This window comes from Apodemus sylvaticus, chromosome 8, assembly GCF_947179515.1.
Source record: "Apodemus sylvaticus chromosome 8, mApoSyl1.1, whole genome shotgun sequence".
NCBI classification, from domain to species: domain Eukaryota; kingdom Metazoa; phylum Chordata; class Mammalia; order Rodentia; family Muridae; genus Apodemus; species Apodemus sylvaticus.
The window spans coordinates 69,605,813-69,626,328 of NC_067479.1; the positions used below are offsets into that span (position 1 = coordinate 69,605,813).

At 44.0% G+C, this 20,516-nt stretch overlaps 1 protein-coding gene across 1 annotated transcript in view; it reads left to right on the forward strand.

Annotated features, from left to right (window-relative positions):
* Positions 1-20,268, forward strand: part of Micu2 (mitochondrial calcium uptake 2) — an 81,269-nt gene extending 61,001 nt beyond the window's left edge. Inside the window, exons 7-12 of the mRNA XM_052191321.1 lie at positions 3,632-3,697; positions 7,752-7,849; positions 11,229-11,400; positions 17,611-17,719; positions 18,092-18,249; positions 19,340-20,268. Of these exons, the coding sequence (XP_052047281.1) occupies positions 3,632-3,697; positions 7,752-7,849; positions 11,229-11,400; positions 17,611-17,719; positions 18,092-18,249; positions 19,340-19,444 (708 nt within the window). The 3' untranslated portion in view covers positions 19,445-20,268. The remainder of the gene's footprint in view (positions 1-3,631; positions 3,698-7,751; positions 7,850-11,228; positions 11,401-17,610; positions 17,720-18,091; positions 18,250-19,339) is intronic.
* The last annotated feature ends 248 nt before the right edge of the window (positions 20,269-20,516 follow it).

The following is a 20,516-nucleotide window of genomic DNA, read 5'->3' on the forward strand; positions in this document are numbered from 1 at the left end:
CCACTCCTTCTGGCACTTTCAAGTGTCATCAAGGAGAGCTACCTGGAGGAAGCCTCCCCAAACCACAGCAGTCTCTCCCACCCCTGAGCCAGTCCTGTGCTACTGTGTTAGACAGAGTCAAAGAGAAAAGAAAGACCCTCTGGCCTAAGTATTGAACTAAGGTGTTTAGGTTCATATTCTCAAATGGAAATGTCAATTCAAAGCTGAATACAACTCTAAAGTCACATTTAGTGTGTTTGTGGGTCTGTGTCGCACTGGACCAAGTCTAATTCCCAGCATCCACATGGCAGCTCACAGTAGTCTGCAACTATGGTTTCAAGGTCTCCAGCACTCTCTTATCTCTATAAGCAGCAGGAATACTCTAGTGCACACTCATACACTCAGGCAAAACGTCCTTTGTATGGTGTTTAAAAATTACTTATTTGAGCCAGGCGTGGTGGCACACGCCTTTAATCCCAGCACTCAGGAGGCAGAGGCAGGCGGATTTCTGAGTTGAGGCCAGCCTGGTCTACAGAGTGAGTTCAGGACAGCCAGGACTACACAGAGAAACCCTGTCTCGAAAAACCAAAAAAAAAAATTTATTTACATAACTACTTCTGAGAATTGTTTATTTTTATTTTATGTATATGGGTGTTTTGTCTACATATTTTCTGTGTACCACATGCATAACTACCCATGAAGGCCAGAAGAGAGCTTCACATCCCTTAGAATCACTTGGGTGCTCAAACAAAATCCAGACTTTCACAGTGGTTCACAATCTGGGGGTCGCATATCAGATATCCTGCATATCAGATGTTTTTATATTAAACTTCATAACAGTAGCAGTACTACAGCTATGAAGTAGCAATGAAATAATTTTATGGGGCCAGGCGGTGGTGGCGCATGCCTGTAATCCCAGCACTCTGGGAGGCAGAGGCAGGCGGATTTCTAAGTTCGAGGCCAGCCTGGTCTACAGAGTTGAGTTCCAGGACAGCCAGGGCTACACAGAGAAACCCTGTCTCGAAAAAACCAAAAAAACCAAACCAAAACAAACAAACAAAAAAAAACCGAAATAATTTTATGGTTGGGGTCACCACAACGTGAGGAACTGTATTAAAGGATCACAGCATTAGGAAGCATTTGGAAGGCTCAGAACCACTGCTCTTGTATGTAGAGTCTTCAAGAGCAGCAAGTGCTCTTAACCCCATGATAAACTTTCACAAATATTAATAAATAATCTAGAAGTGAACAAAGGTACATTAACAATACTTTGACTCAGAGGAGACAGTGCCACAGATGCGCCAGACAGCCAGGTACAGACTTGGAGTCCTCTGACAGCGCGTGTGTGTTCAGATGAAATGCAAACATTTCTTAAACAAAACTAACAAGACATAGCATCTAACTATGAACAACCTCTATCACAAGCCTAGAAATCATTATCCCCAAATCTTCCCACAAAGAGACATTCAAATGCAGATGGGTTCCCTGGGATTAAAAAGGAGGTAGTGCCAGATTTCTACAAACCCTTCAGAAACACAAGACCAAAGAAAGCAAGCCTAGGGTGCTCCTGGGAACTAAAACCTGGGGAAGACCGGCCGAGAAGTAAATTCTAGTCCTACTCTCATAAGCCAAAATGCAGAAGCACTTACCCAGAAAAGGCCAGCTAGTCTCTATGTGAAGGGCAGAATGAGGTTGAGATATAAATACAGTGAGTTCCATAGGTAAGAAATCAGTTCATGCAGTCCAGCATAAGACATAGAGCAGAAGAGGCCATGTATTCATATGTTCCTTTGTTAGACAAGGGTCTGGAACAATGAAAATGTGTGCTGAAGAATGCCGTGGGGATTACAGCCAGGCATATGGGGCATATCTCTAATACTCCTGCTTCAGAAGCTGAGGCACGAGCATCTCAGGTACAAAGGCAGCCCAGGATACATGGTGAGAAAATAAATGGGCAGGAAAGATATTGGGAATAAAATAGTTCCAGACCCTTGTCTAACAAAGGAACTTTCTCTAAAATATGAAGTTTTACAGGTTAGTAACTTTTTTATGGTAAGACTATAGTTGACATTTTACAAGAAAAAAGATACACAAATGAGTGGTAAACATGGGGAAAGGTGTCCCTTACATTTAGGAAATGCAAGTTTAAAAGCCATAGTGATAAAAACCACACTCCGAGAGAACAGCGGCTATTAAGGGGTCCATGACAGCAAGTGTTGCAGAGGGCCAGGCCCGAGCACCCCTAATCTCAGACTTGGGAGTCAGAGGCAGGTGGATTTCTGAATTCAAGTCTGACCTACAGAGCAGGTTCCAGGGTAGCCACGGCTTCAGTTTACTTTGGAAAAGTAAACTTTGACCAGTTTGGTTTTGTTTTTAAATAAAGTACAACACTCCAGTTGATTAGATATGCAGCAGGGTAACTGGAGTGTTGTACTGTCACCAGTGTCCATTAAATTAAGCTGTACAAAGTGATCGTGACAGTTTGATTTATAGTAGCCGAAGTAACAGACAAGGACCACCAGGCAGATAAATAGTTGAATGGTGTAGTCAGACAATATGACTCAATTCACCAGTGAGTAGAAACAAGCCACGGGGATGGAGTACAGCGAGAACTGCTACCAAGTGGACAGGGCTAGGATCTGTGTTTAACATGTAAACAGTAACCAGGCAGGAAACACCAGGAGAAGCACAGATGAGCTAAGCCTGTTGTGTGGGCCGCTCCTGCCTGAGGCCGAGTGCTGCTCACTGGGTAGTCTGTTGTAGAAGGCTCTTCTTGTGGGATTATGCTCATTCTTGTGTGAAAGAATGAGGGTGTTGAGCAAAGGGAGGAATAGAAAATGTGAGGGTTAAGCCTGGCACTGTGGTTGGGTTTTTAATAGTAGGCCCAAAAGGTGAAACCAATGTGGAGGCTTCAGTTGTTTTCCTTAAGTCTGGAGGAACGTCGAGCTCTGAGGGAGGGGGGGGATTTAGAGAACCCACCATGAGCCTTTTGCCTAAACAAGCATAGGAGGCCCCAAGTATAGATTGATATTTTGTGATTCAATGTCAGCAGATTGGAAATTACTAACAAATCACATAGAAAAAGTCCTAATGGTTTGTTTCCTAATTGACATAAGCCATAGTTTGAGATTCTGTGCACATCTCATTTTTTTTAAATCCTTTTCTTTTAATTTGCTTTCCATGTGAAGACTGGTACAAATGACTCTGAAAGGTAGGTAGGTTATTTAACATACTCAGTTTTAAGAAACTGTTACAGTTTATAAGTAACAAAAATGTAAGTCTTTCAATGTGTTATGAAAAAGGAAGGGTGTGTATAGAAAAGCCTTGTGTGCAGTGTATATTTTGCATCGTGGCTGTAAACTCTCAGTGGTGTAAGAAAGGAGCCTGAACAAGTCACTGAGAGGAAAACAGAGCCTCACAGACTTGAGAGCCTGTCTGCTGGAGGCACTACTGCTGAGCAGGAGACTCTGGCCACAGTGGCCTTTCCATCTCTTCCCCCACCACCACCACCACCACCCCTGTAGTCTTACAAGGCCAGTCAGCCCACAGACAACTAGCAGATGCCCTGTAGTTACAGCCTAGCATCTGTTCTCAGGTTATTTTGAAAACTCCATTAGACAGACTTGTAAAGTTGTATCTATAATCTTTTCAGCTGCAGAAGATCTTAAGTAAGCAAGATGACTTCAAGACAGTGAAGACTAATGGGACAGAACGCCAGGTATGTAAGACTAATAGGACAGAACGCCAGGTATGTAAGTAAACCTTTCCAAACATGCCGATGGATAGCTGTCATCTTCCCAGGTCACTGTGGGACTTACCAAGAACTTGGTGCCTGGGCACACACCTGCCAAGCTACAAAGGCATATGCAGATGCACAGGGCTGTCCTGCCAGTGCCCCACCCCCACCCCAGCCCCTGGGCAGAGTGCTGTGCTGTTCCTCTGGCTATGTGGAGGTCTGTTTTCTTTTGTTTCTCTTTGAGTCAGCATCTCACTCTAGTTCAGGCCAACCTTGAACTTGTAACACTCCTCTGTCAGCCTCCCTAGTACAAGGGTTACAGCTGTGTCACAGCCACACACCCAGGTTGATTTTTGTTCTTATATGAGCAATAGTATACTGTGTATTGTTTCACATTTTTCATTTTCATACTGTATCTAAAGACCACATTCTTCATTTGTGCGGCAGTGGGGCGGGAGTTGTGCACACACAGCAAAGGTGTCTGTCCTTGCCGCCCTTGGTTAGGGTCTCCTGTCTCCAGCCCCCACCTCCGCACTGAGCACTGAGATAACAAGTGCTGCTGCTTCTGACTGTGTAGGTTCTGGGGTCTAAAGTCAGGCCCTCACACTTGTGTGGCAAGTGCTTTGTACACTAAGCCATCTCCCTATCTCAGAGTCTCATTCTCATCATGGCTTCAGAGTACATTGTTGTACGGTGTAATATTTATGCTGTAATTCATTTTTTTGGGAGATATTTAATATATATCTGTTATTTTATAGTTCATAAAGCTGCAAGGAAAAATACTAGGATTACTCTATCTTATACACATATGACTTATGTTTTAGGGATGACATACCAGAAATTCAATTGCTGGATCAAAGAGTGTGACTATTGATAAAGTTATCAGACTGTGACAAATATTAACCAGTCCATTATATGGGACACAAATGAATTTTCAGTCCTGCCAGTACTGTATACCAATAGATTTCAACTGACAACATTCTATTAAGTGTAACTCCATCTTATATGTTTCTTAAACTTCTGAATCACTCCATCTTTAGAACATATCTATTTCAAATTTTGTACATAAGTAAAAATCACAATCTCTGTCAGGAGCCCTGAGAAGGAGGCAGAGACAGGTGGATCTCTGTGAGTTCAAGGCCAGCCTGGTCTACAAAGCAAGTTCTAGGCCAGCCAGGGTTAAATAATGAGATCCTCTCAAAAAACAAAACAACCTCCCCTCCATAGGCAGCATGTGGAGCATTGTGTGTCTAAGCAGCACAATGGAAGAGGATTTTTTACATGATATATTATCTATACAGCGTTCTGACTGCTTGTGTATCCACCGTGAGGTGGCTGGGAATTGAACTCAGAACCTCTGGAAGAGCAGCCAGTGCTCTTAACCACAGAGTCATCTCTCCAGCCCATGGAAGAGTATTTAACACCTGATACCAAAGCTGTCTTTTTAAGAAGAAATTTTTATTTTAATTAAGTTAATTGAGGCTGGATTGCTCATTTGGTAAAGCATTTGCATTGGAAGCCCAAAGACGTGAACTCAGTCCCCAGAACCCATATAGAGGCTAGAGTCAGTAGTGCGTGCTTGTAATCCCAGCAAGGGAAGGCAGACAGGAGTATCCTTGGGGTTCTCTGGCATGCTAATCTAACCTAGTTGGTAAACTCTGGGCCAGTAGGAGACCTTATTCCCAAAGAGGTGGACCATGTTCCTGAGGATGACGCCTAGGGTGTCACACAGGCACACACACAGACACACACACACACACATACACACTGTTAAAAATAACAATATTAAGAGCTGGAGAAATGGCTCAGTGCCTAAAGCACTTTTGCACAAACCTGAGAACTAAACTTATATAAATGCTGGATACCTAGAGAGGCTTCAGTAATCAAACTTTGCAGATACAGGGGTTCTGACAGCTCAGGGCCCAGTCAGAGAGCCTGCCTCAGTGCAGTGGAGAGTAATCAAAAAGGATTTCCTTCTGCATCAGCCTTTGGCTTGCAATCATGCACAGCAAATACACCTGTATATACATATGCATATACACATGCACACACCACACATACCCAAAGGTGGGTATGCATTGATACATAAATAAGAAACTCCTTGAAACAGGAGTGAAAACTTAGAAATAACTGTTTGCTTAGAATAAAATATATTTAAATTATACTAAAATAGTACTACACTCCTGAAATCTCAGAATTGGGGCTCTGGGGTAGATTCATAAGTTCAAGGCCAGTTTAGGCTATGGTGAGATCCTTACCTCAAGGGTAGTATGGGTGCAGGGAGGGGTGCTTGAAAGATAGCTCAGTAGTTAAAAGCACTGGCTTCTCTTCCAGAGTCCTGAGTTCAGTTCCTAGCACCCATATGAAGGCTCATAACCATAACTATAGACCTATGAGAGTCAATGCCCTCTTCTGGTGTGCAGACACATATGTATTTAGAATACCCATATACATAAAAAAGGGAAATGAGCAAGGAGACTTAGTGGTGGGACTTACAGAGCATGCCCACAACCCTGGCTTCAGTCCACATCCCCACAGAAAGCAGCATAGAAAGCGTAGCACTCTCATAGTGAGGAGGTTACCCTCACTCCAGGAAACCCCCTCTCAAAAGAGCAAAAGCTAAAAGAGACTTGTACACTGAAAAGGGACTCTTAGCAGAAGTGGAGTCAAACTGACTTAAACCTAAATCTTATTAGAAAAAAATTACCAGGGTGTCAAGGAGAGGAGTTGGCAAATATGATCAAAATACATTACATATAATTCTCTAAATGTGTGGGGGCAGACACATTTAGTCCCAGCACTCAGGAGCAGAGGCAGGCAGGTCTTTGAGTTCAAGACCAGCCTGATCTACAAAACAAATTCCAGGACAGCCTGTTAGGAACAGGACAGGGTTGTTACACAGACAAACCCTGTTTTGGAGAGTAGGGACGAAAAGGAAAAAAAATTCTTTATTATTTATAATAATAAAAAAAAATTTGGCTGCCACAAACTTATTATTTATGCTTTGACATTTGGCCTGATCTTTAGTAAATGCCAAAAATAGAAGCTATCCTGAAGGAAATATCGAAGTATAACATTCTGTCTAAATAAATAGACAGCTTACAGACTTCAAAATTAGTAACGATCATATTTTTATAAAGTTGAATTGTTATTTCAGATTCCTGAGACAGTCATAATAGCTACTATCATAGCTCATCAGTAAATACTATCTAATTTTGGAATAAAATAGTTTTTTTTCTTAGGTTAAATTTGAGAACATTTGGCTATTTTGTTGATGTGGCCTCTCACTATTTAGCCATTTAGTTGATTGCCTCTGTAATCCTGAGCAGATACCCTTAGAGTCCTTAGGTCTGTAGAGCCTTAGCACTATGGAAATTTGAATCTAAACATTAAAATTTCTAGTTCTGTATGGGCACTGGGCACCAGAGACCTCCCTACAGGCTTCCATTTGCCTGAGTTAGGCAGCCCCTATTTTAAACAGAGGGGTTCTGGAGAAAAGTTTTCTGAGGTTCTGACAGAGCTCAGTAATAGCCCTGTCTGAACGGCCACTGAGTTCAGGGAAAAGTCAGCAAAAGAGGAGGACAGCCAGAGATGGAGGGGGGCTGTAGGTGTTAGACTCCAGACCGGTGTGCTTCCACCGCAGCTGGCCTCTGAGCATTTCAAGGAGCATCAGAAGGGGCTTTCTCCATAAAGCCAGGCGAGGCGATCTCTGCTGTCCTGAGGGAGGGGGAGGGTGGGCACCTTTGACTCTCTCTAGACTTAATTTTTTACCCATGTAGAAGGTTTGCTGTGGGTTCTTCCTGATAGGCAGGTTCCTTCTGCTCCCAGTTTCTTTGGGGCTTAATGGCAGAGGATGTTAAGTGGAAGGGAGAGAGGGAAGGTGTCCTGTTAGGCAAAAGTAATAAGCAAAAAGAGTGACTGCCCTCTTTCCATCTTGTCCTACAAAACACACTTGTGACTATTTCCCCAAGCCCCGGCCCACCCGCCCACCCACAGGTTCCTTTTTTTTTTTTTTCTTTTTTTTTTTTTTATATAGGAACCAACAGTGAAAGAGCCTGGAGTTAACACAACCCTTCAAGTGCGTTTCTTTGGGAAAAGAGGAGAAAAAAAACTTCATTATAAAGAATTTCGAAGGTAAACATAAAGATATTTATTTGGGAAATTTTTATATGTAAGAAATGAAGAAACTGAATATACTTATTTCCCAGACATGCAGACTGTAATCCAGCTCTTCTCAACCTGTGACAACCTTTTGGGAAACCTAGCTCCAAAAGTATTTACATTATGATTTATAACAGTAGCAAAATTATAGTTATGAAGTAGCAATGAAAATAATTATATGGTTGGGGTTCACCATACAACATGAGTAACTATATGAAGGGGTTACAGCATTAGGAAGGTTGAGAACCAGTGCTGTAAACATGGCTAGTATTTTACTAGATCTTTAAGCTATTTATCGTTAAGATTTAACCTATAAAACATAAAGTTCCTAGTCTCAAAATATTCTAGCATGTTTTAAAATATAATGTCTGATTTATAAAATGTAATGGTTTCCTTTTGGTGATTTGATACTAGCAACTAAGTTAAACTTTGCTTTTGGTTTGTTGGTTGGTTGGTTGGTTGGTTGGTTGGTTGGTTGGTTGGTTGTTTTTTTTGAGACAAGATTTCTTTGTGTATCCTGGCAGTCCCAGAACTCACTCTGTAGACCAGGCTAGCCTTGAACTCACAGAGACGAGCCTCTGCCCCCTGCCGGGAGTGCTGGGAATCAAGGTGTGTGTCATCACCACCACCCTGCCACTTTGTCCTTAATCCAGAACAAACCAGCCCAACAAGGGTCATGCCCTCTGTCCCTGAGTACAGCTCTGCTTGGGCCAGCACTGGCTGATCTGATCTCCGCGGAATTTCCTCTGCATTGAAACCGATCTGAGATGCAGGGCTTCGGCTCTGGTGTGCAGAGGCCCAGCAGAAAATGTGCTCATCCCAACAGCGGGGATGCGAAAAGCACTGCTAATGAAAGCACGGAACAGCCCCCTGGGAGCAGACAGCGCCACCTCGCGGCAAAGTGTGGTGCCAGTACTGGCCTTGAGCGTTTAACTCATGTCTTTGTAAAACTGGAACAGGAATGCGCAGGTTATCTAATGACTGTAGATACCAACACAGTGGGGCCTGGCCTGCCCTCTCCCCAGAGAGCCTTTCTGCAGCACAGGTCAGAACAGCAGGAAAATATGCACTTGTAAGGCAGAGAACCTGCACCTTCCTCAGCCCACTGCATCTGTGCTAAGATTTGCTGTGTGTGTGTGTGTGTGTGTGTGTGTGTGTGCATGCATGCGTGCGCGTGCACACTATTGTATGTTGGGCTGTGTCTCAAACACAAAGTGTGGTCCCTTTTGCAAGCTGTGTGGTACACATGCACCCATCCAGCTGCCCTGCACTGAGTGCTTCTGTCAGTGAGGAGGTGAGCACCCACTGACTTCACCCCGTGTGAGAAGCTGCGAGGAGATAGAAGAGAAAGGCTCAGCTGAAGGCATGCAGCCCAGGAAGGCATTCAGGTTCTCGTTCTCCAGATGGTCTTCCTTAAAAATGCCCTTGGCGTTACAAGGAAGGTCAGGTGCGAGGAGAGAGAAGTATTCTCCATTTCGCAGTGAGCCCAGTGAGCAGAAGCAGGCTGTAATCGATGCCATTCAGAATAAGGCTCTCACTTCTCTCTCTGTCCAGTTAGTCACCAAATACTAATTCCCCTCTCCTGGTCCTTCCGCTTCTCCCCCGTGCCCCAGCACTGCAGCCGCCCAGCAGGCTCTCCACTCCTCAGCCAGCCCACCACCCTCACCTTCCCATCCTAGAAGGCAGAGGTGAGAAGAACAGGTGTTGTGCTGGGTCTCTTTATTTGCCACATTCTCGTTTACACATAAGGCATTCTATTGATAATTCTAATATGAACCAACTGAGAGGCTGAGGTTCTATACACATGAGGACTTAACCATGTGTAACAGCAGACATGGCAGCACGTTCCTTCCTGTAACCCCAGTGCTGTGGAGACAGAAGGATCCCGGAGCACACTGCCAACCAAACCTAGAGTCAGCAGAGACACATGACCTGTGTACACACTAACACGCACCCATACACACTAACACAAATGTACCCATACATGCACACTAACACACACACATACCCCACACACATAAACTAACATGCATGCACATATACATACTCACTAACACACATGTACATATAACACCCAAAATAAATCATTACTATTATTATAGTACACAATACAATAAAACACAGTCAAACAAGGCAAAATATATCAGTAAAATCTCTTTATCCATTATCAATTCAACCCAAAATGCATCAAGTTTTAGACAAAATTCTGCTTTGACCCAGAAAGAAACAACATCAGAAACTCTTTGCCTCAGTCCAGTCAGTCAGTATTGTAGAAAACAGGCTCTTCACAGACACAGAAACTTTGGCCCACTCCCCGGTTCCTCTGCACTCTGCACTTTCTTCTCTGTGGGGAAAGTACCAATCCTAAAGCAAGCTAGTGACATGTATGTAACATATTCTGCCCATTTTAAATCATTATAAAACACACACAAAAATAAAATCATTTTTAATTTTAGATATATATTTAAAGGAGATTGCAACACATGAAAACTTAGGATTCTCATAATGCTTCCGCATGACTTGGGTAATAAACCCTGGTGCAACCTCTCAAGATTCTTGTTCAAGAAAGTCAAAGTCAGCCTTACATCTGTTCAACTTGTACCTTCCTATTGCTGTCTTTATTTTTAAAAGGCTGAGGGGAATGTTGAGTCTATAGATTGATACTATACCCAAAAGATTACAAGTAATGTCATGTAGATCTAAGCTTGCAATTCAAAGTCATTGTTTCTATTTTGGTATCTGTAAAACAGTAGGAACCATTATTTTTTTTTTAAACAGAATTTTTTTAAAGATTTATTTTATGTATATGAGTACAGTGTTGCTCTCTTCAGACATACACCAGAAGAGGGCATTAGATCCCATTACAGATGGTTTTGAGCCACCATGTGGTTGCTGGGAATTAAACTCAGAACCTCTGGAAGAGCAGTCAGTGCTCTTAACCACTGCACCATCTCTCCAGCCCCAGAACCATTAATTATTAAGATTCTAAAAGTTGTGCCCTCTCCTAAATTTTAATTATCCCAGTTACTGATAATATTGCAACATTGGAGAAAAATACTTTCCACAAGATATTACTCTCTGTGGTTCTATTAAAGCAACATTTTGCATAATTTTACTCATACTAATTGCAGCTTTGGTTGCCAGATGTGATCTGCACAAACACGCTGGACAGAGTGGACAGGGACTGGACTTGGCCAGCTTCTCTTTCTCCCACAGCCCTGATGCTTCTTCCTTCTGCTGCCTACCAGAGGCCAGCCACTCAGTGCAGAAGAAGGAACTGACCTGCAGACCCACTTATAATGTTAAGATGGAATGCCACTAGCTACTTACAATTTCTTATTTTAATATTTAGATTTATGGAAAATTTACAAACAGAAGTTCAAGAAATGGAATTCCTTCAGTTTTCTAAAGGTTTGAACTTCATGAGAAAAGAAGACTTTGCAGAGTGGCTACTTTTCTTCACTAATACCGAAAATAAAGATATTTACTGGAAAAACGTGAGAGAAAAATTGTCCGTAGGAGAGGTTGGTATGCTTTTTCTTACACATGTGATAGAAATAAAACAAACTAGAAATTTCAAATAACCAAGTAAATTAACTTCTAAAGTAACTCAGACTACCCTGCATGCACATTTTAAGTGAGAAAACAAGATGTGTGTATGATGCAAAATGATAATGACCAAGCTAGCAATCCTGGGTTTTATATATGTGCTTTTCTACTGCTGGGATAAAACATCATGCCTAAGGCAACTTAAAAAGGAAAGCATGTGATTTGGGCTTATGGTTTCCAAGAGTCCATGGTCACAAAGTGTCCAAAGTCGAGCAGTCCTCTGAGGGATGACAGAGGATTATAGGAAAACAGAAAAGAAGACTCAAAGACAAAGGTTAGAAATCAGGAGGGCTGTCCAGTCAGTACTGCGGCAGCCTCGAGTTTAATTCTCTTAGGCTTTGTATACCTTACAGTATCAAGGGAAGGAAAGTCACAAGCCAGCAGAGACAATGGCTGGTGTGCATTTGATATCTGTACCCATTGGGAGGTCTCCCTGTTCCTCCCTGTGCCTTCCTCCAAGATTAGCAGAACATTCAGCCCCTTGCCTTGAGCCTCAAGTGTGTCCCCTCTATAGTTCCCTATGTCGGCAAGCCAGACTTGACTCTGCCTGACAGGCAGGCTTTCACAGAGCAGGCAGGATGGCTCCCGACAACAAAGCGAAGGCATGGGGTCAGGAACAGCTGAGAACTCACATCTTAATCCACAGGCGGGAGACAGAGAAGCACATAGGGAATTGCAGTCTTTGAAACCTCAAAGTATGACACACCTCCTCCAATAAGCCACGCCTCCTAACTCTTCTCAAACAGTTCTACAAACTGTGTGGATTTTAAGTGGTGTTTGTTTGTTTTGGTTTTGTTCTTAATAAGTGCCTTGCCATATTGTGTGGACTGATCTTATACTTGGGAACTCAAGTGATCTTTCACCTCAGCTGTGGCTGTTTCTATTATGTTAATTCGGATCCAAAATTGTTTGCCTAGGAATTCACACATCCATACATAAAACACTGAGGAACTCTGCCGCTAATTGGTTCTGATTGGTAAATAAAGATGCTGGCGGCCAGTGGCGGGGCAGGCAGACAGAGGCGGGGCAGGCAGACAGGCGGAGCAGGAAGACAGGCGGAGCAGGAAGACAGAGGCAGTAGCCCGTGTAAGTGGAGAAACGCTGTCCAACTGGGTCCCAGGCAGCAAAGATGGAACATAGCAGGCTGGGCAGTGGTGGCACACACCTTTAGTACCAACACTTGGGAGGCAGAGGCAGAGGCAGGTGGAGGTGGATTTCTGAGTTCAAGGCCAGCCTGGTCTACAGAGTAAGTTCCAGGACAACTAGGGCTACACAGAGAAACCCTGTCTTGGAGGGGAAAAAAAAGATGGAACGTAGCATTTAATAAATACTAACTCAGAATTATCAGAAGGAGGTAGATTAGCCACGCAGAGGTTAGGAGAGGACCCACCCATTGAGATGATTTAGAAATCAAAATACAGGGGCTGGAGAGATGGCTCAGTGGTTAAGAGCACAAACTGCTCTTCTGAAGGTCCTGAGTTCAAATCCCAGCAACCACATGGTGGCTCACAACCATCTGTAACAAGATCTGACGCCCTCTTCTGGAATGTCTGAAGATAGCTACAGTGTACTTAAATATAATAAATAAATAAATCTTTAAAAAAAAAAAAAAAGAAATCAAAATACATTTGAGAACCCAGAACAGGATGGATAGCAAGAAACTCGCCTAGGAGCAGTTTAAATATTTAATTAGATACTACTATACTCAGCTTCCCAAAATAGCTAGAACTTCAGGCATGGGTTGCCACACTATCTCCCCACCCCCTTTGTAATTTTATGTAAGCAAAATGTTTTTTCATGTGTGTGTAAATACTCACAGAGGCCAGAGGAGGGTGTCAGATCTCTTGGACCTGGAGTTTCAGGAAGATGCAACCCACTCTGCGTAGGTGTTGGGAACCGAATATGGCTCCTGTGCAAGAGCAGCCAATATCAGTAATGACTGAGCCATCTCTGGCCTTTAAAAGTTATTTCTAACAAAAGGGAGAAGATAAAATATGAGTGATCCTTTTTCTACTCTGGGGACAAGTAGTCCACTCAGGCCTTGAATTCCTGATTCTCCTGCCTCAGCCTCCAATGTGCCACCATGCCCAGAAAGGTAATACCATTAGTAATTGCAATAGAAATACATAATTCCAATGAATTTAATTTTAAAATTATAAAATGTTTACAGTGATGGTGCATTTCATTAATCCGAGCACTCCAGTGGTAGAGGCTGATAGTTCAGTGCTAGCCTGGTCTACAGAGCAAATTCCAGAACAGCCAGTGTTACACAGAGAAACCCTGTCTCAAAAAATTAAAAATTAAAAATAAGGAAAATTGGGCTGGAGAGATGGCTCAGCTGTTAAGAGCACTGACTGCTCTTCCAAAGGTCCTGAGTTCAAATCCCAGCAACCACATGGTGGCTCTCAACTATCTGTACAGCTACAATGTACTCATATACATAAAATAAATAAATAGATCAAAAAAGAAAGGAAAATTTACAACCTTGCTTAGATACAAAGAAAACTTATGTAATCCCAGAGATGTTCCTAGTGTTGGAGACTAGGACATCAGATGTTACACATGTGTACTGGCTGGTTTTGGGTGTCAACTTGACATAGGTTGGAGTCATCACAGAGAAAGGAGCTTCAGTTGGGGAAGTGCCTCCATGAGATCCAGCTGTGGGGCATTTTCTCAATTAGTGATCAAGGGGGGGAGGGCCCCTTGTGGGTGGTACCATCCCTGGGCTGGTAGTCTTGGGTTCTATAAGAGAGCAGGCTGAGCAAGCCAGGTAAGGCAAGCCAGTAAGAAACATCCCTTCATGGCCTCTGCATCAGCTCCTGCTTCCTGACCTGTTTGAGTTCCAGTCCTGACCTCCTTTCATGATGAACAGCATTGCAGAGCTGTAAGCTGAATAAACCCTTTCCTTCCCAAGTTGCTTCTTGGTCATGATGTTTGTGCAGGAGTAGAAACCCTGACTAAGACAACAAGTAAATGTTTCTCCTGGCCATGTCAGGTTGACAGCTGGAGCAAAATAGGAAAATGGATTCTTTTAAAATCTGTGACTACACAACACTTACGAGGATCCAATGCTTCTCTATTCAGTATCTGAGAGCTTTAAAGGCCAGGCTGTTGATCTATATAAACTTTCATCTGTTTCCAAATTACCCTGTACAATTTAATGGATGCTTACAGAAGATACAAGATTATTGGGTCAGAGCCAAAAAACAAAAACAAACAAAAACAACAAAAAAACCTAATACTCCTAACACAGCAATAGCATGAGCATCCTGTTTGGGCTGGTTTCCCCTTGCCCATAATAGCTACTCTGAGAATCCCAGAGGGCAGCTTCTGTGTGATCAAGCACAGCCAAGCCCATCAGTCTTTCAGAAGAGGCAGGAAGCAAGGTGTCCTGCCTTTGCTGCAGAAGAAAGCATTTTTTTCAGTATATGGCAGGAAACCAAGCTGTCCCCAGTCTGGGAAAACACTGTGTATTCAAGGCTGCCCATGATAATTACATCCTTGGAAAATTGTTCAGGAGCCAAAAAAAGGCAATTGTGCCTCTGTTGAAAAGATATTTAAGAAGTGTTGTCTCCCACAGCCAGAGGCCACCCAGCAGCCCACCAGATATGTGAGGAAAGGACCTGTGCTAGACAGTTTTATATCCGCCTGACACAAGCTAAAGTCATCTGAGAGAAGGGAGCCTCAAGTCAGAAAAATGCCTCCATGAGATCAGGCTGTAGGCAAGCCTCTATAATCAGGGATTGTTGGGGAGGGCCCAGCCCATTGTGGGTGGGGCCATCCCAGGGATGGTGGTCTTGGGGTCTATAAGAAAGCAGGCTGAGCAAGCCATGAGGAACCAAGCCAGTAAGCAGTCCCCTTCCACGGTCTCTGCATCTGCTCCTGTCTCCAGGTTCCTGCCCTGTGTGCGGCCCTGCCCTGATATCACTTCTCTGGTGAGCAGTGATGTGTAAGTGTCAGCCAGGCCCTTTCCTCCCAAAGCTGCTCTGGCTGTGGGGCTGCATCACAGCAACAGCAACCCTCACATACAGTCACAAGGAGAGAAATCTCATATTAACATCGTAAAACCTCATTTTAAGGTTGTACAAGTTCAGATGGTAACAAGATGCTATTTTTACTGCTCAGAAGAGCCTTCCATGCACAAAATCCTGAGAACATCAGCATGATGAAAAGGGAGAGGCAGACATCAGAAAGGTGTACTCCATGCCTGTTTTAAGATCATGATATGAGGGGCTGGAGAGATGGGAGAGGCAGACATCAGAAAGGTGTACTCCATGCCTGTTTTAAGATCATGATATGAGGGGCTGGAGAGAGTTCAGCCATTAAGAGCACTTGACTGCTCTTCCAGAGGTCCTGAGTTCAATTCATAGCAACCACATGGTGACTCACAACCATCTATAATGGGATCCGATGCCCTCTTCTAGTGTGACTGAAGATAACTACAGTATACTCACATAAAATAAATAAATCTTTTTTAAAAAAATCATGATATTACGCACAAGAAAATGCTCCTTGTTTCACAGTTGTGTGGGGAAAAAAGACAGCAGCGTGCAGAACTGTGTGAAGAGCTTATTCCCGAGCTCAGACAGGCAGTTTGTGTGGTGTGGGTGCGCGGCCGTTGTAGGAGCGTGTATTTCTGGAAGCACACGGGCATTGTCAGTGCCGTTGCAGTGAGATCAGAAGAGGGGTCAGAGGAGGAAGGAAGACTCGCTACCCTTCCTGCCACTGGCCATCTTTACCTTGTACAGATAATATTCTTTGCAGCTTTTTGTTGGGACTGCAGAGACAGCTCAGTGGTTAAGAGCACTGGCTGCCCTTGCAGCGGACCCACTTTGATTCCTGCAGCCACATAGTAGCTCTTAACTGTCTAGCACACCATCCAGAGAATCTGATGCCTTCTGGCCTCCGAGGACACCAGGCATGCAAGTGGTGCACAGACATCATCATACACTTAAGAAAAAGAATAATTTTTAATTTGTTGCAGTTTTACAAATAAATCTTTGGTTATTCCACAAAGACCCACAGAGGTTGAGAGCAGGGCAGCCTGAGTAGACGCATGCGCACAGAGGGGACGGTGCTAAGCCTTCACAGCCTTGCCGCCTAATAGACGCATGCGCACAGAGGGGACGGTGCTAAGGCCCTCAGAGATAAAACCCAGAAGAATTTACCTTCAGATCAAGAACTTTGAGTGTGGCTGGTGTACCTATAACGCAGCTACTCCTGAGATTGAGGCGAGAAGGGTGATGAGTCTGATATCAGTCTGGGCAACATCACTTGAAGGAGAAGAATTTTCTGATTTCTTTTTACTGGAAAAAAGTAGCGTTTTAACTTGCGTTTTGTTTGTTTTTAAGTACATAGATAATAAAATCAAATAAACCAAGGTTCACATCCGTAGACCTTGGACAAGGAACCTGAGTGGCCTACTGAGACTCAGGGTAAGATCATGCACCTCACAGATGACAGTGCTGAAGTCTGAACACGGGCCCTCGTGCGCAGCGCCCTGCAACCTGGTTAAGTAAGAGCGGCCCACTGACTAGAGCATGGTGGGCTCCTCGGCCACAAAGCCCAGAAACCTGCCTTCTCTGCTCTAAGAGCAAAGCGCTGGCGAGGCTCTGTGGGTGTGTCCACAGAACAGCAATGGACACTAATGGACACTCGCTCCCTAGCCATCAGCCTTTCAGGATACAGCCACCCATGGCCTCGCTTTACTCCGCAGCCTCCTTACACGAGGGCTAGAAGATTCTCACCTTCCGCCTGGTGGTGGCGTACACCTTTAGTCCCAGCACTTGGGAGGCAGAGGCAGGTGGATTTCTGAGTTCGAGGCCAGCCTGGTCTACAGAGTGAGTTCCAGGACAGCCAGGCCTACACAGAGAAACCCTGTAAAGAAACAAACAAACAAAAAAAAAAATTTTAAAGATTCTCATCTTCCAAATAAGGATGAGGGAAGGTGAGGAGGGGAACTCGGACTGGTCCACATGCACATGAACTCTGGGTCTTATTCTCTGTCTTCAATATCTATCAACTTGCCTAGAGATACGTTTATAAGCTTTAGGAGAGAAGACTTATTAATACGATTTTGATGTATATATGAAATTGTAATTTTAAATCCCTTTTATTTTTATTAGAGCATTAGTTTGGATGAGTTCAAGTCCTTTTGCCATTTTACAACGCATTTGGAAGACTTTGCTATCGCCATGCAGATGTTTAGTTTAGCTCATCGCCCTGTGAGGCTGGGTAAGATGTGTCCCATTTCATTTCTATTGTGTGTGAGTAGTTTCACTGTTCAGGAGATGATTAGCAGTAAGATAATGCCTCTTGGTTGGTCTCGATTCACTTACTCAAGAGTTATTGCATTTGCTTTTATTTTCTTGTTCTCAAGAAGGGGGAGGGAGCAGGATTGACCATGTTCTGGGAGCCGCGGTTAAGGTGAAACGACTCCCTTTGCTCCGTGATGTGTCTTAGCCAAAGGCGGGATTTGAATACACTCGTGTGGGTATTTTTGTGTTTACTTCTCAAATAATGGAAGTGTGGATTAGATCCACTTGACCTGGATCACCTGGTTGATTGGCACCTGGTTGATTAGCAGTCTCTTGCTCTGCTTTTCAGCGGAGTTCAAGAGAGCCGTGAAAGTGGCGACTGGACAGGAGCTCTCAGACAATCTTCTGGACACTGTCTTCAAGATCTTTGATCTGGACGGGGACGAGTGCCTCAGCCACGGCGAGTTTCTCGGGGTGCTGAGAAACAGGATGCACCGAGGTCTATGGGTAAGACATCTTGAGTTTTGTTTTGTTTTTTAAACTGTGTTTTTTTAAAATGTTAGCAACGATATTAAACCTAGAATTGGGGTAAATATAATATGTTAAGTGGAATCTTAATCATTTATACAGAGATTATAAACTACAACCAAAACAGTGAATTTTCTTTTACAAAGAATGATATTTAGTATTTTCTTTGCTTTAAAAATATCCTGAGTCTGGGGAAATGTCAGTCAGGAGGACCTGGGTTCGACCCCAGATCCCATGCAGATGCTACGCATAGCAGTATGTGCTTGGTGGCAAGCTTAGATTCTCAGTTCCGGGGAGACAGGGAGTGGGCTGCAGGCTGTGGCGTGGCCGCTAGCCAGACTAGCTTTGTGAACTATAGGCCAGAGAATGCCACCCTAAGGCTGTCCTCCGACCTCTCTCACCATACATATTTACACACACACTTTGGACATACGTATATTCATACGTACACATAAACTTGTACATTCATATGCACACATACACATACAAAAATCTGGATTTAAATTCAGAAATCAGCCTAGGATCTGATTTTGTATCTAACCTTGGGTCTGACTTTGAATCTGACCTCAGTACCCATCTCCAGGTTCAAATCCGGCTCTGCTGTGTATTAACTAATGAATCTTGAAAAGACACTTAGTTTTTCTGTGCCTCACATTCCTCATCTATATAATTAAGCAGACTAATCTACCAGCAATAGCCTCATTGGGAACTACAGAGAAAGCACGCAGAGCTCTCTGCACCCATCGCGGCTGCCACAGTCATGCGCTGGGCTCTGAGAGGGACAAGCAAAGCCCAGCTGTTGTTTGCATCTGCACAGATAGTAGGGGTTAGGATGAGAGGCAGGAATGGGGTAATGGAGGATGTGATGCTTGTGTTCATGACAACCTAGAAAAAATTCCTCTCCCCACAGCACGTGTGGTCAGAGGGAAGTTAATAACTAGGGTTGCCATTGCGTGCATGTGGGAGCATAGGCCCCTCAGCGCTCCTTAGAGCAACACCAGGGCTGTAGGGGCCTAGAGGCAGGCCTAGCCAGAACACCGTGACTGCTGCTTTTTCTCTCCGGATCCAGGTGTCCCAGCAGCAGAGTGTGCAAGAATACTGGAAGTGCGTGAAGAAGGAGAGCATCAAGGGGGTCAAGGAAGCCTGGAAGCAGGCCGGCAAGGGCCCCTTTTAGGGAAGGCCTGCTAGAGCCCAGGGTGCCAGACGCAGCTTTTCCGAGAATCCGCTGTTTTTCTCTGTCTTCACGGAGTTGCTTTGAAGTGTAAAGATGCCATGTACTCATTTCTGATTTGGGGGCTTTGGGGGCTGAGGGAGGTGAGTGAGCGTGTGCCACAGCGCACAGCCAGAGGCCAGCCTGTGGGGCCGGTTCGCTCCGGCAGCCACGGCAGCCCCAGAGAATGAACTCGCTCATGAGCAGTGGCGTCCAGTGCCTTTACCTGATAAAGCCGTCTCACCAGCTCTGACTCTGTGATGTCCTGTTGAGTCTTCATTACACAAAGTATTCTTGTATGAAAATACACACTGCTCTATTAAAGGCCTGTGTGCAAAGTGTGCTTTCTGGGGGACTAAACAAGTCAGGGGAGGGACTTCATCCCAAGACAGGGGTGGATCTCAGGAGCCAAGGTGGCTTAGGGAGCAACTGCAGTTACTGTGCCTGCACAGGACACAGCCATGTACCAGACCTTCCTAACAGGCAGCACACCGGGTTCCGTCTCCAACCACTCCGACACACACATACACACAGATACACACATTCACGCACATACAGTGTCTTGATATCAAGGTTTCTTAAGGTAAGGGGTATCTTGGGTTGTGGGAAATATGGCACTATAAAGTAGTTTGCAATAAAATAAATATGAAATAATGTTATGTGGAGATGTACATGTTTATGTATGTGTATATGGGTGCACATACATGTGTATGTGGAAGCCCTGCTCCTGTAAATAGCCCCGTATTTCTGAAGTGATCCCAATAAACCCATAAGTTCACCAAGCTAAACTCGGCTGATATTGCTGCTTTGGTCGCTCACCCATTCTTTTTTTGTCAGATTTATTTATTTTATGTGTACAGTGTCTTACCTACACATATGTGTGTATGTATACCTTGTGTGTATCTAAGGATACTGAGACACCATGTGGGTGCTAGGAACCAAACTCAGGTCCTTTGCAAGAACAGAAAGTGCTTTAAGTTTGAGCCATTTCTCCAGCACCCTGTCCTTTACTTGGTAAGATGTTTGCCCATATCGC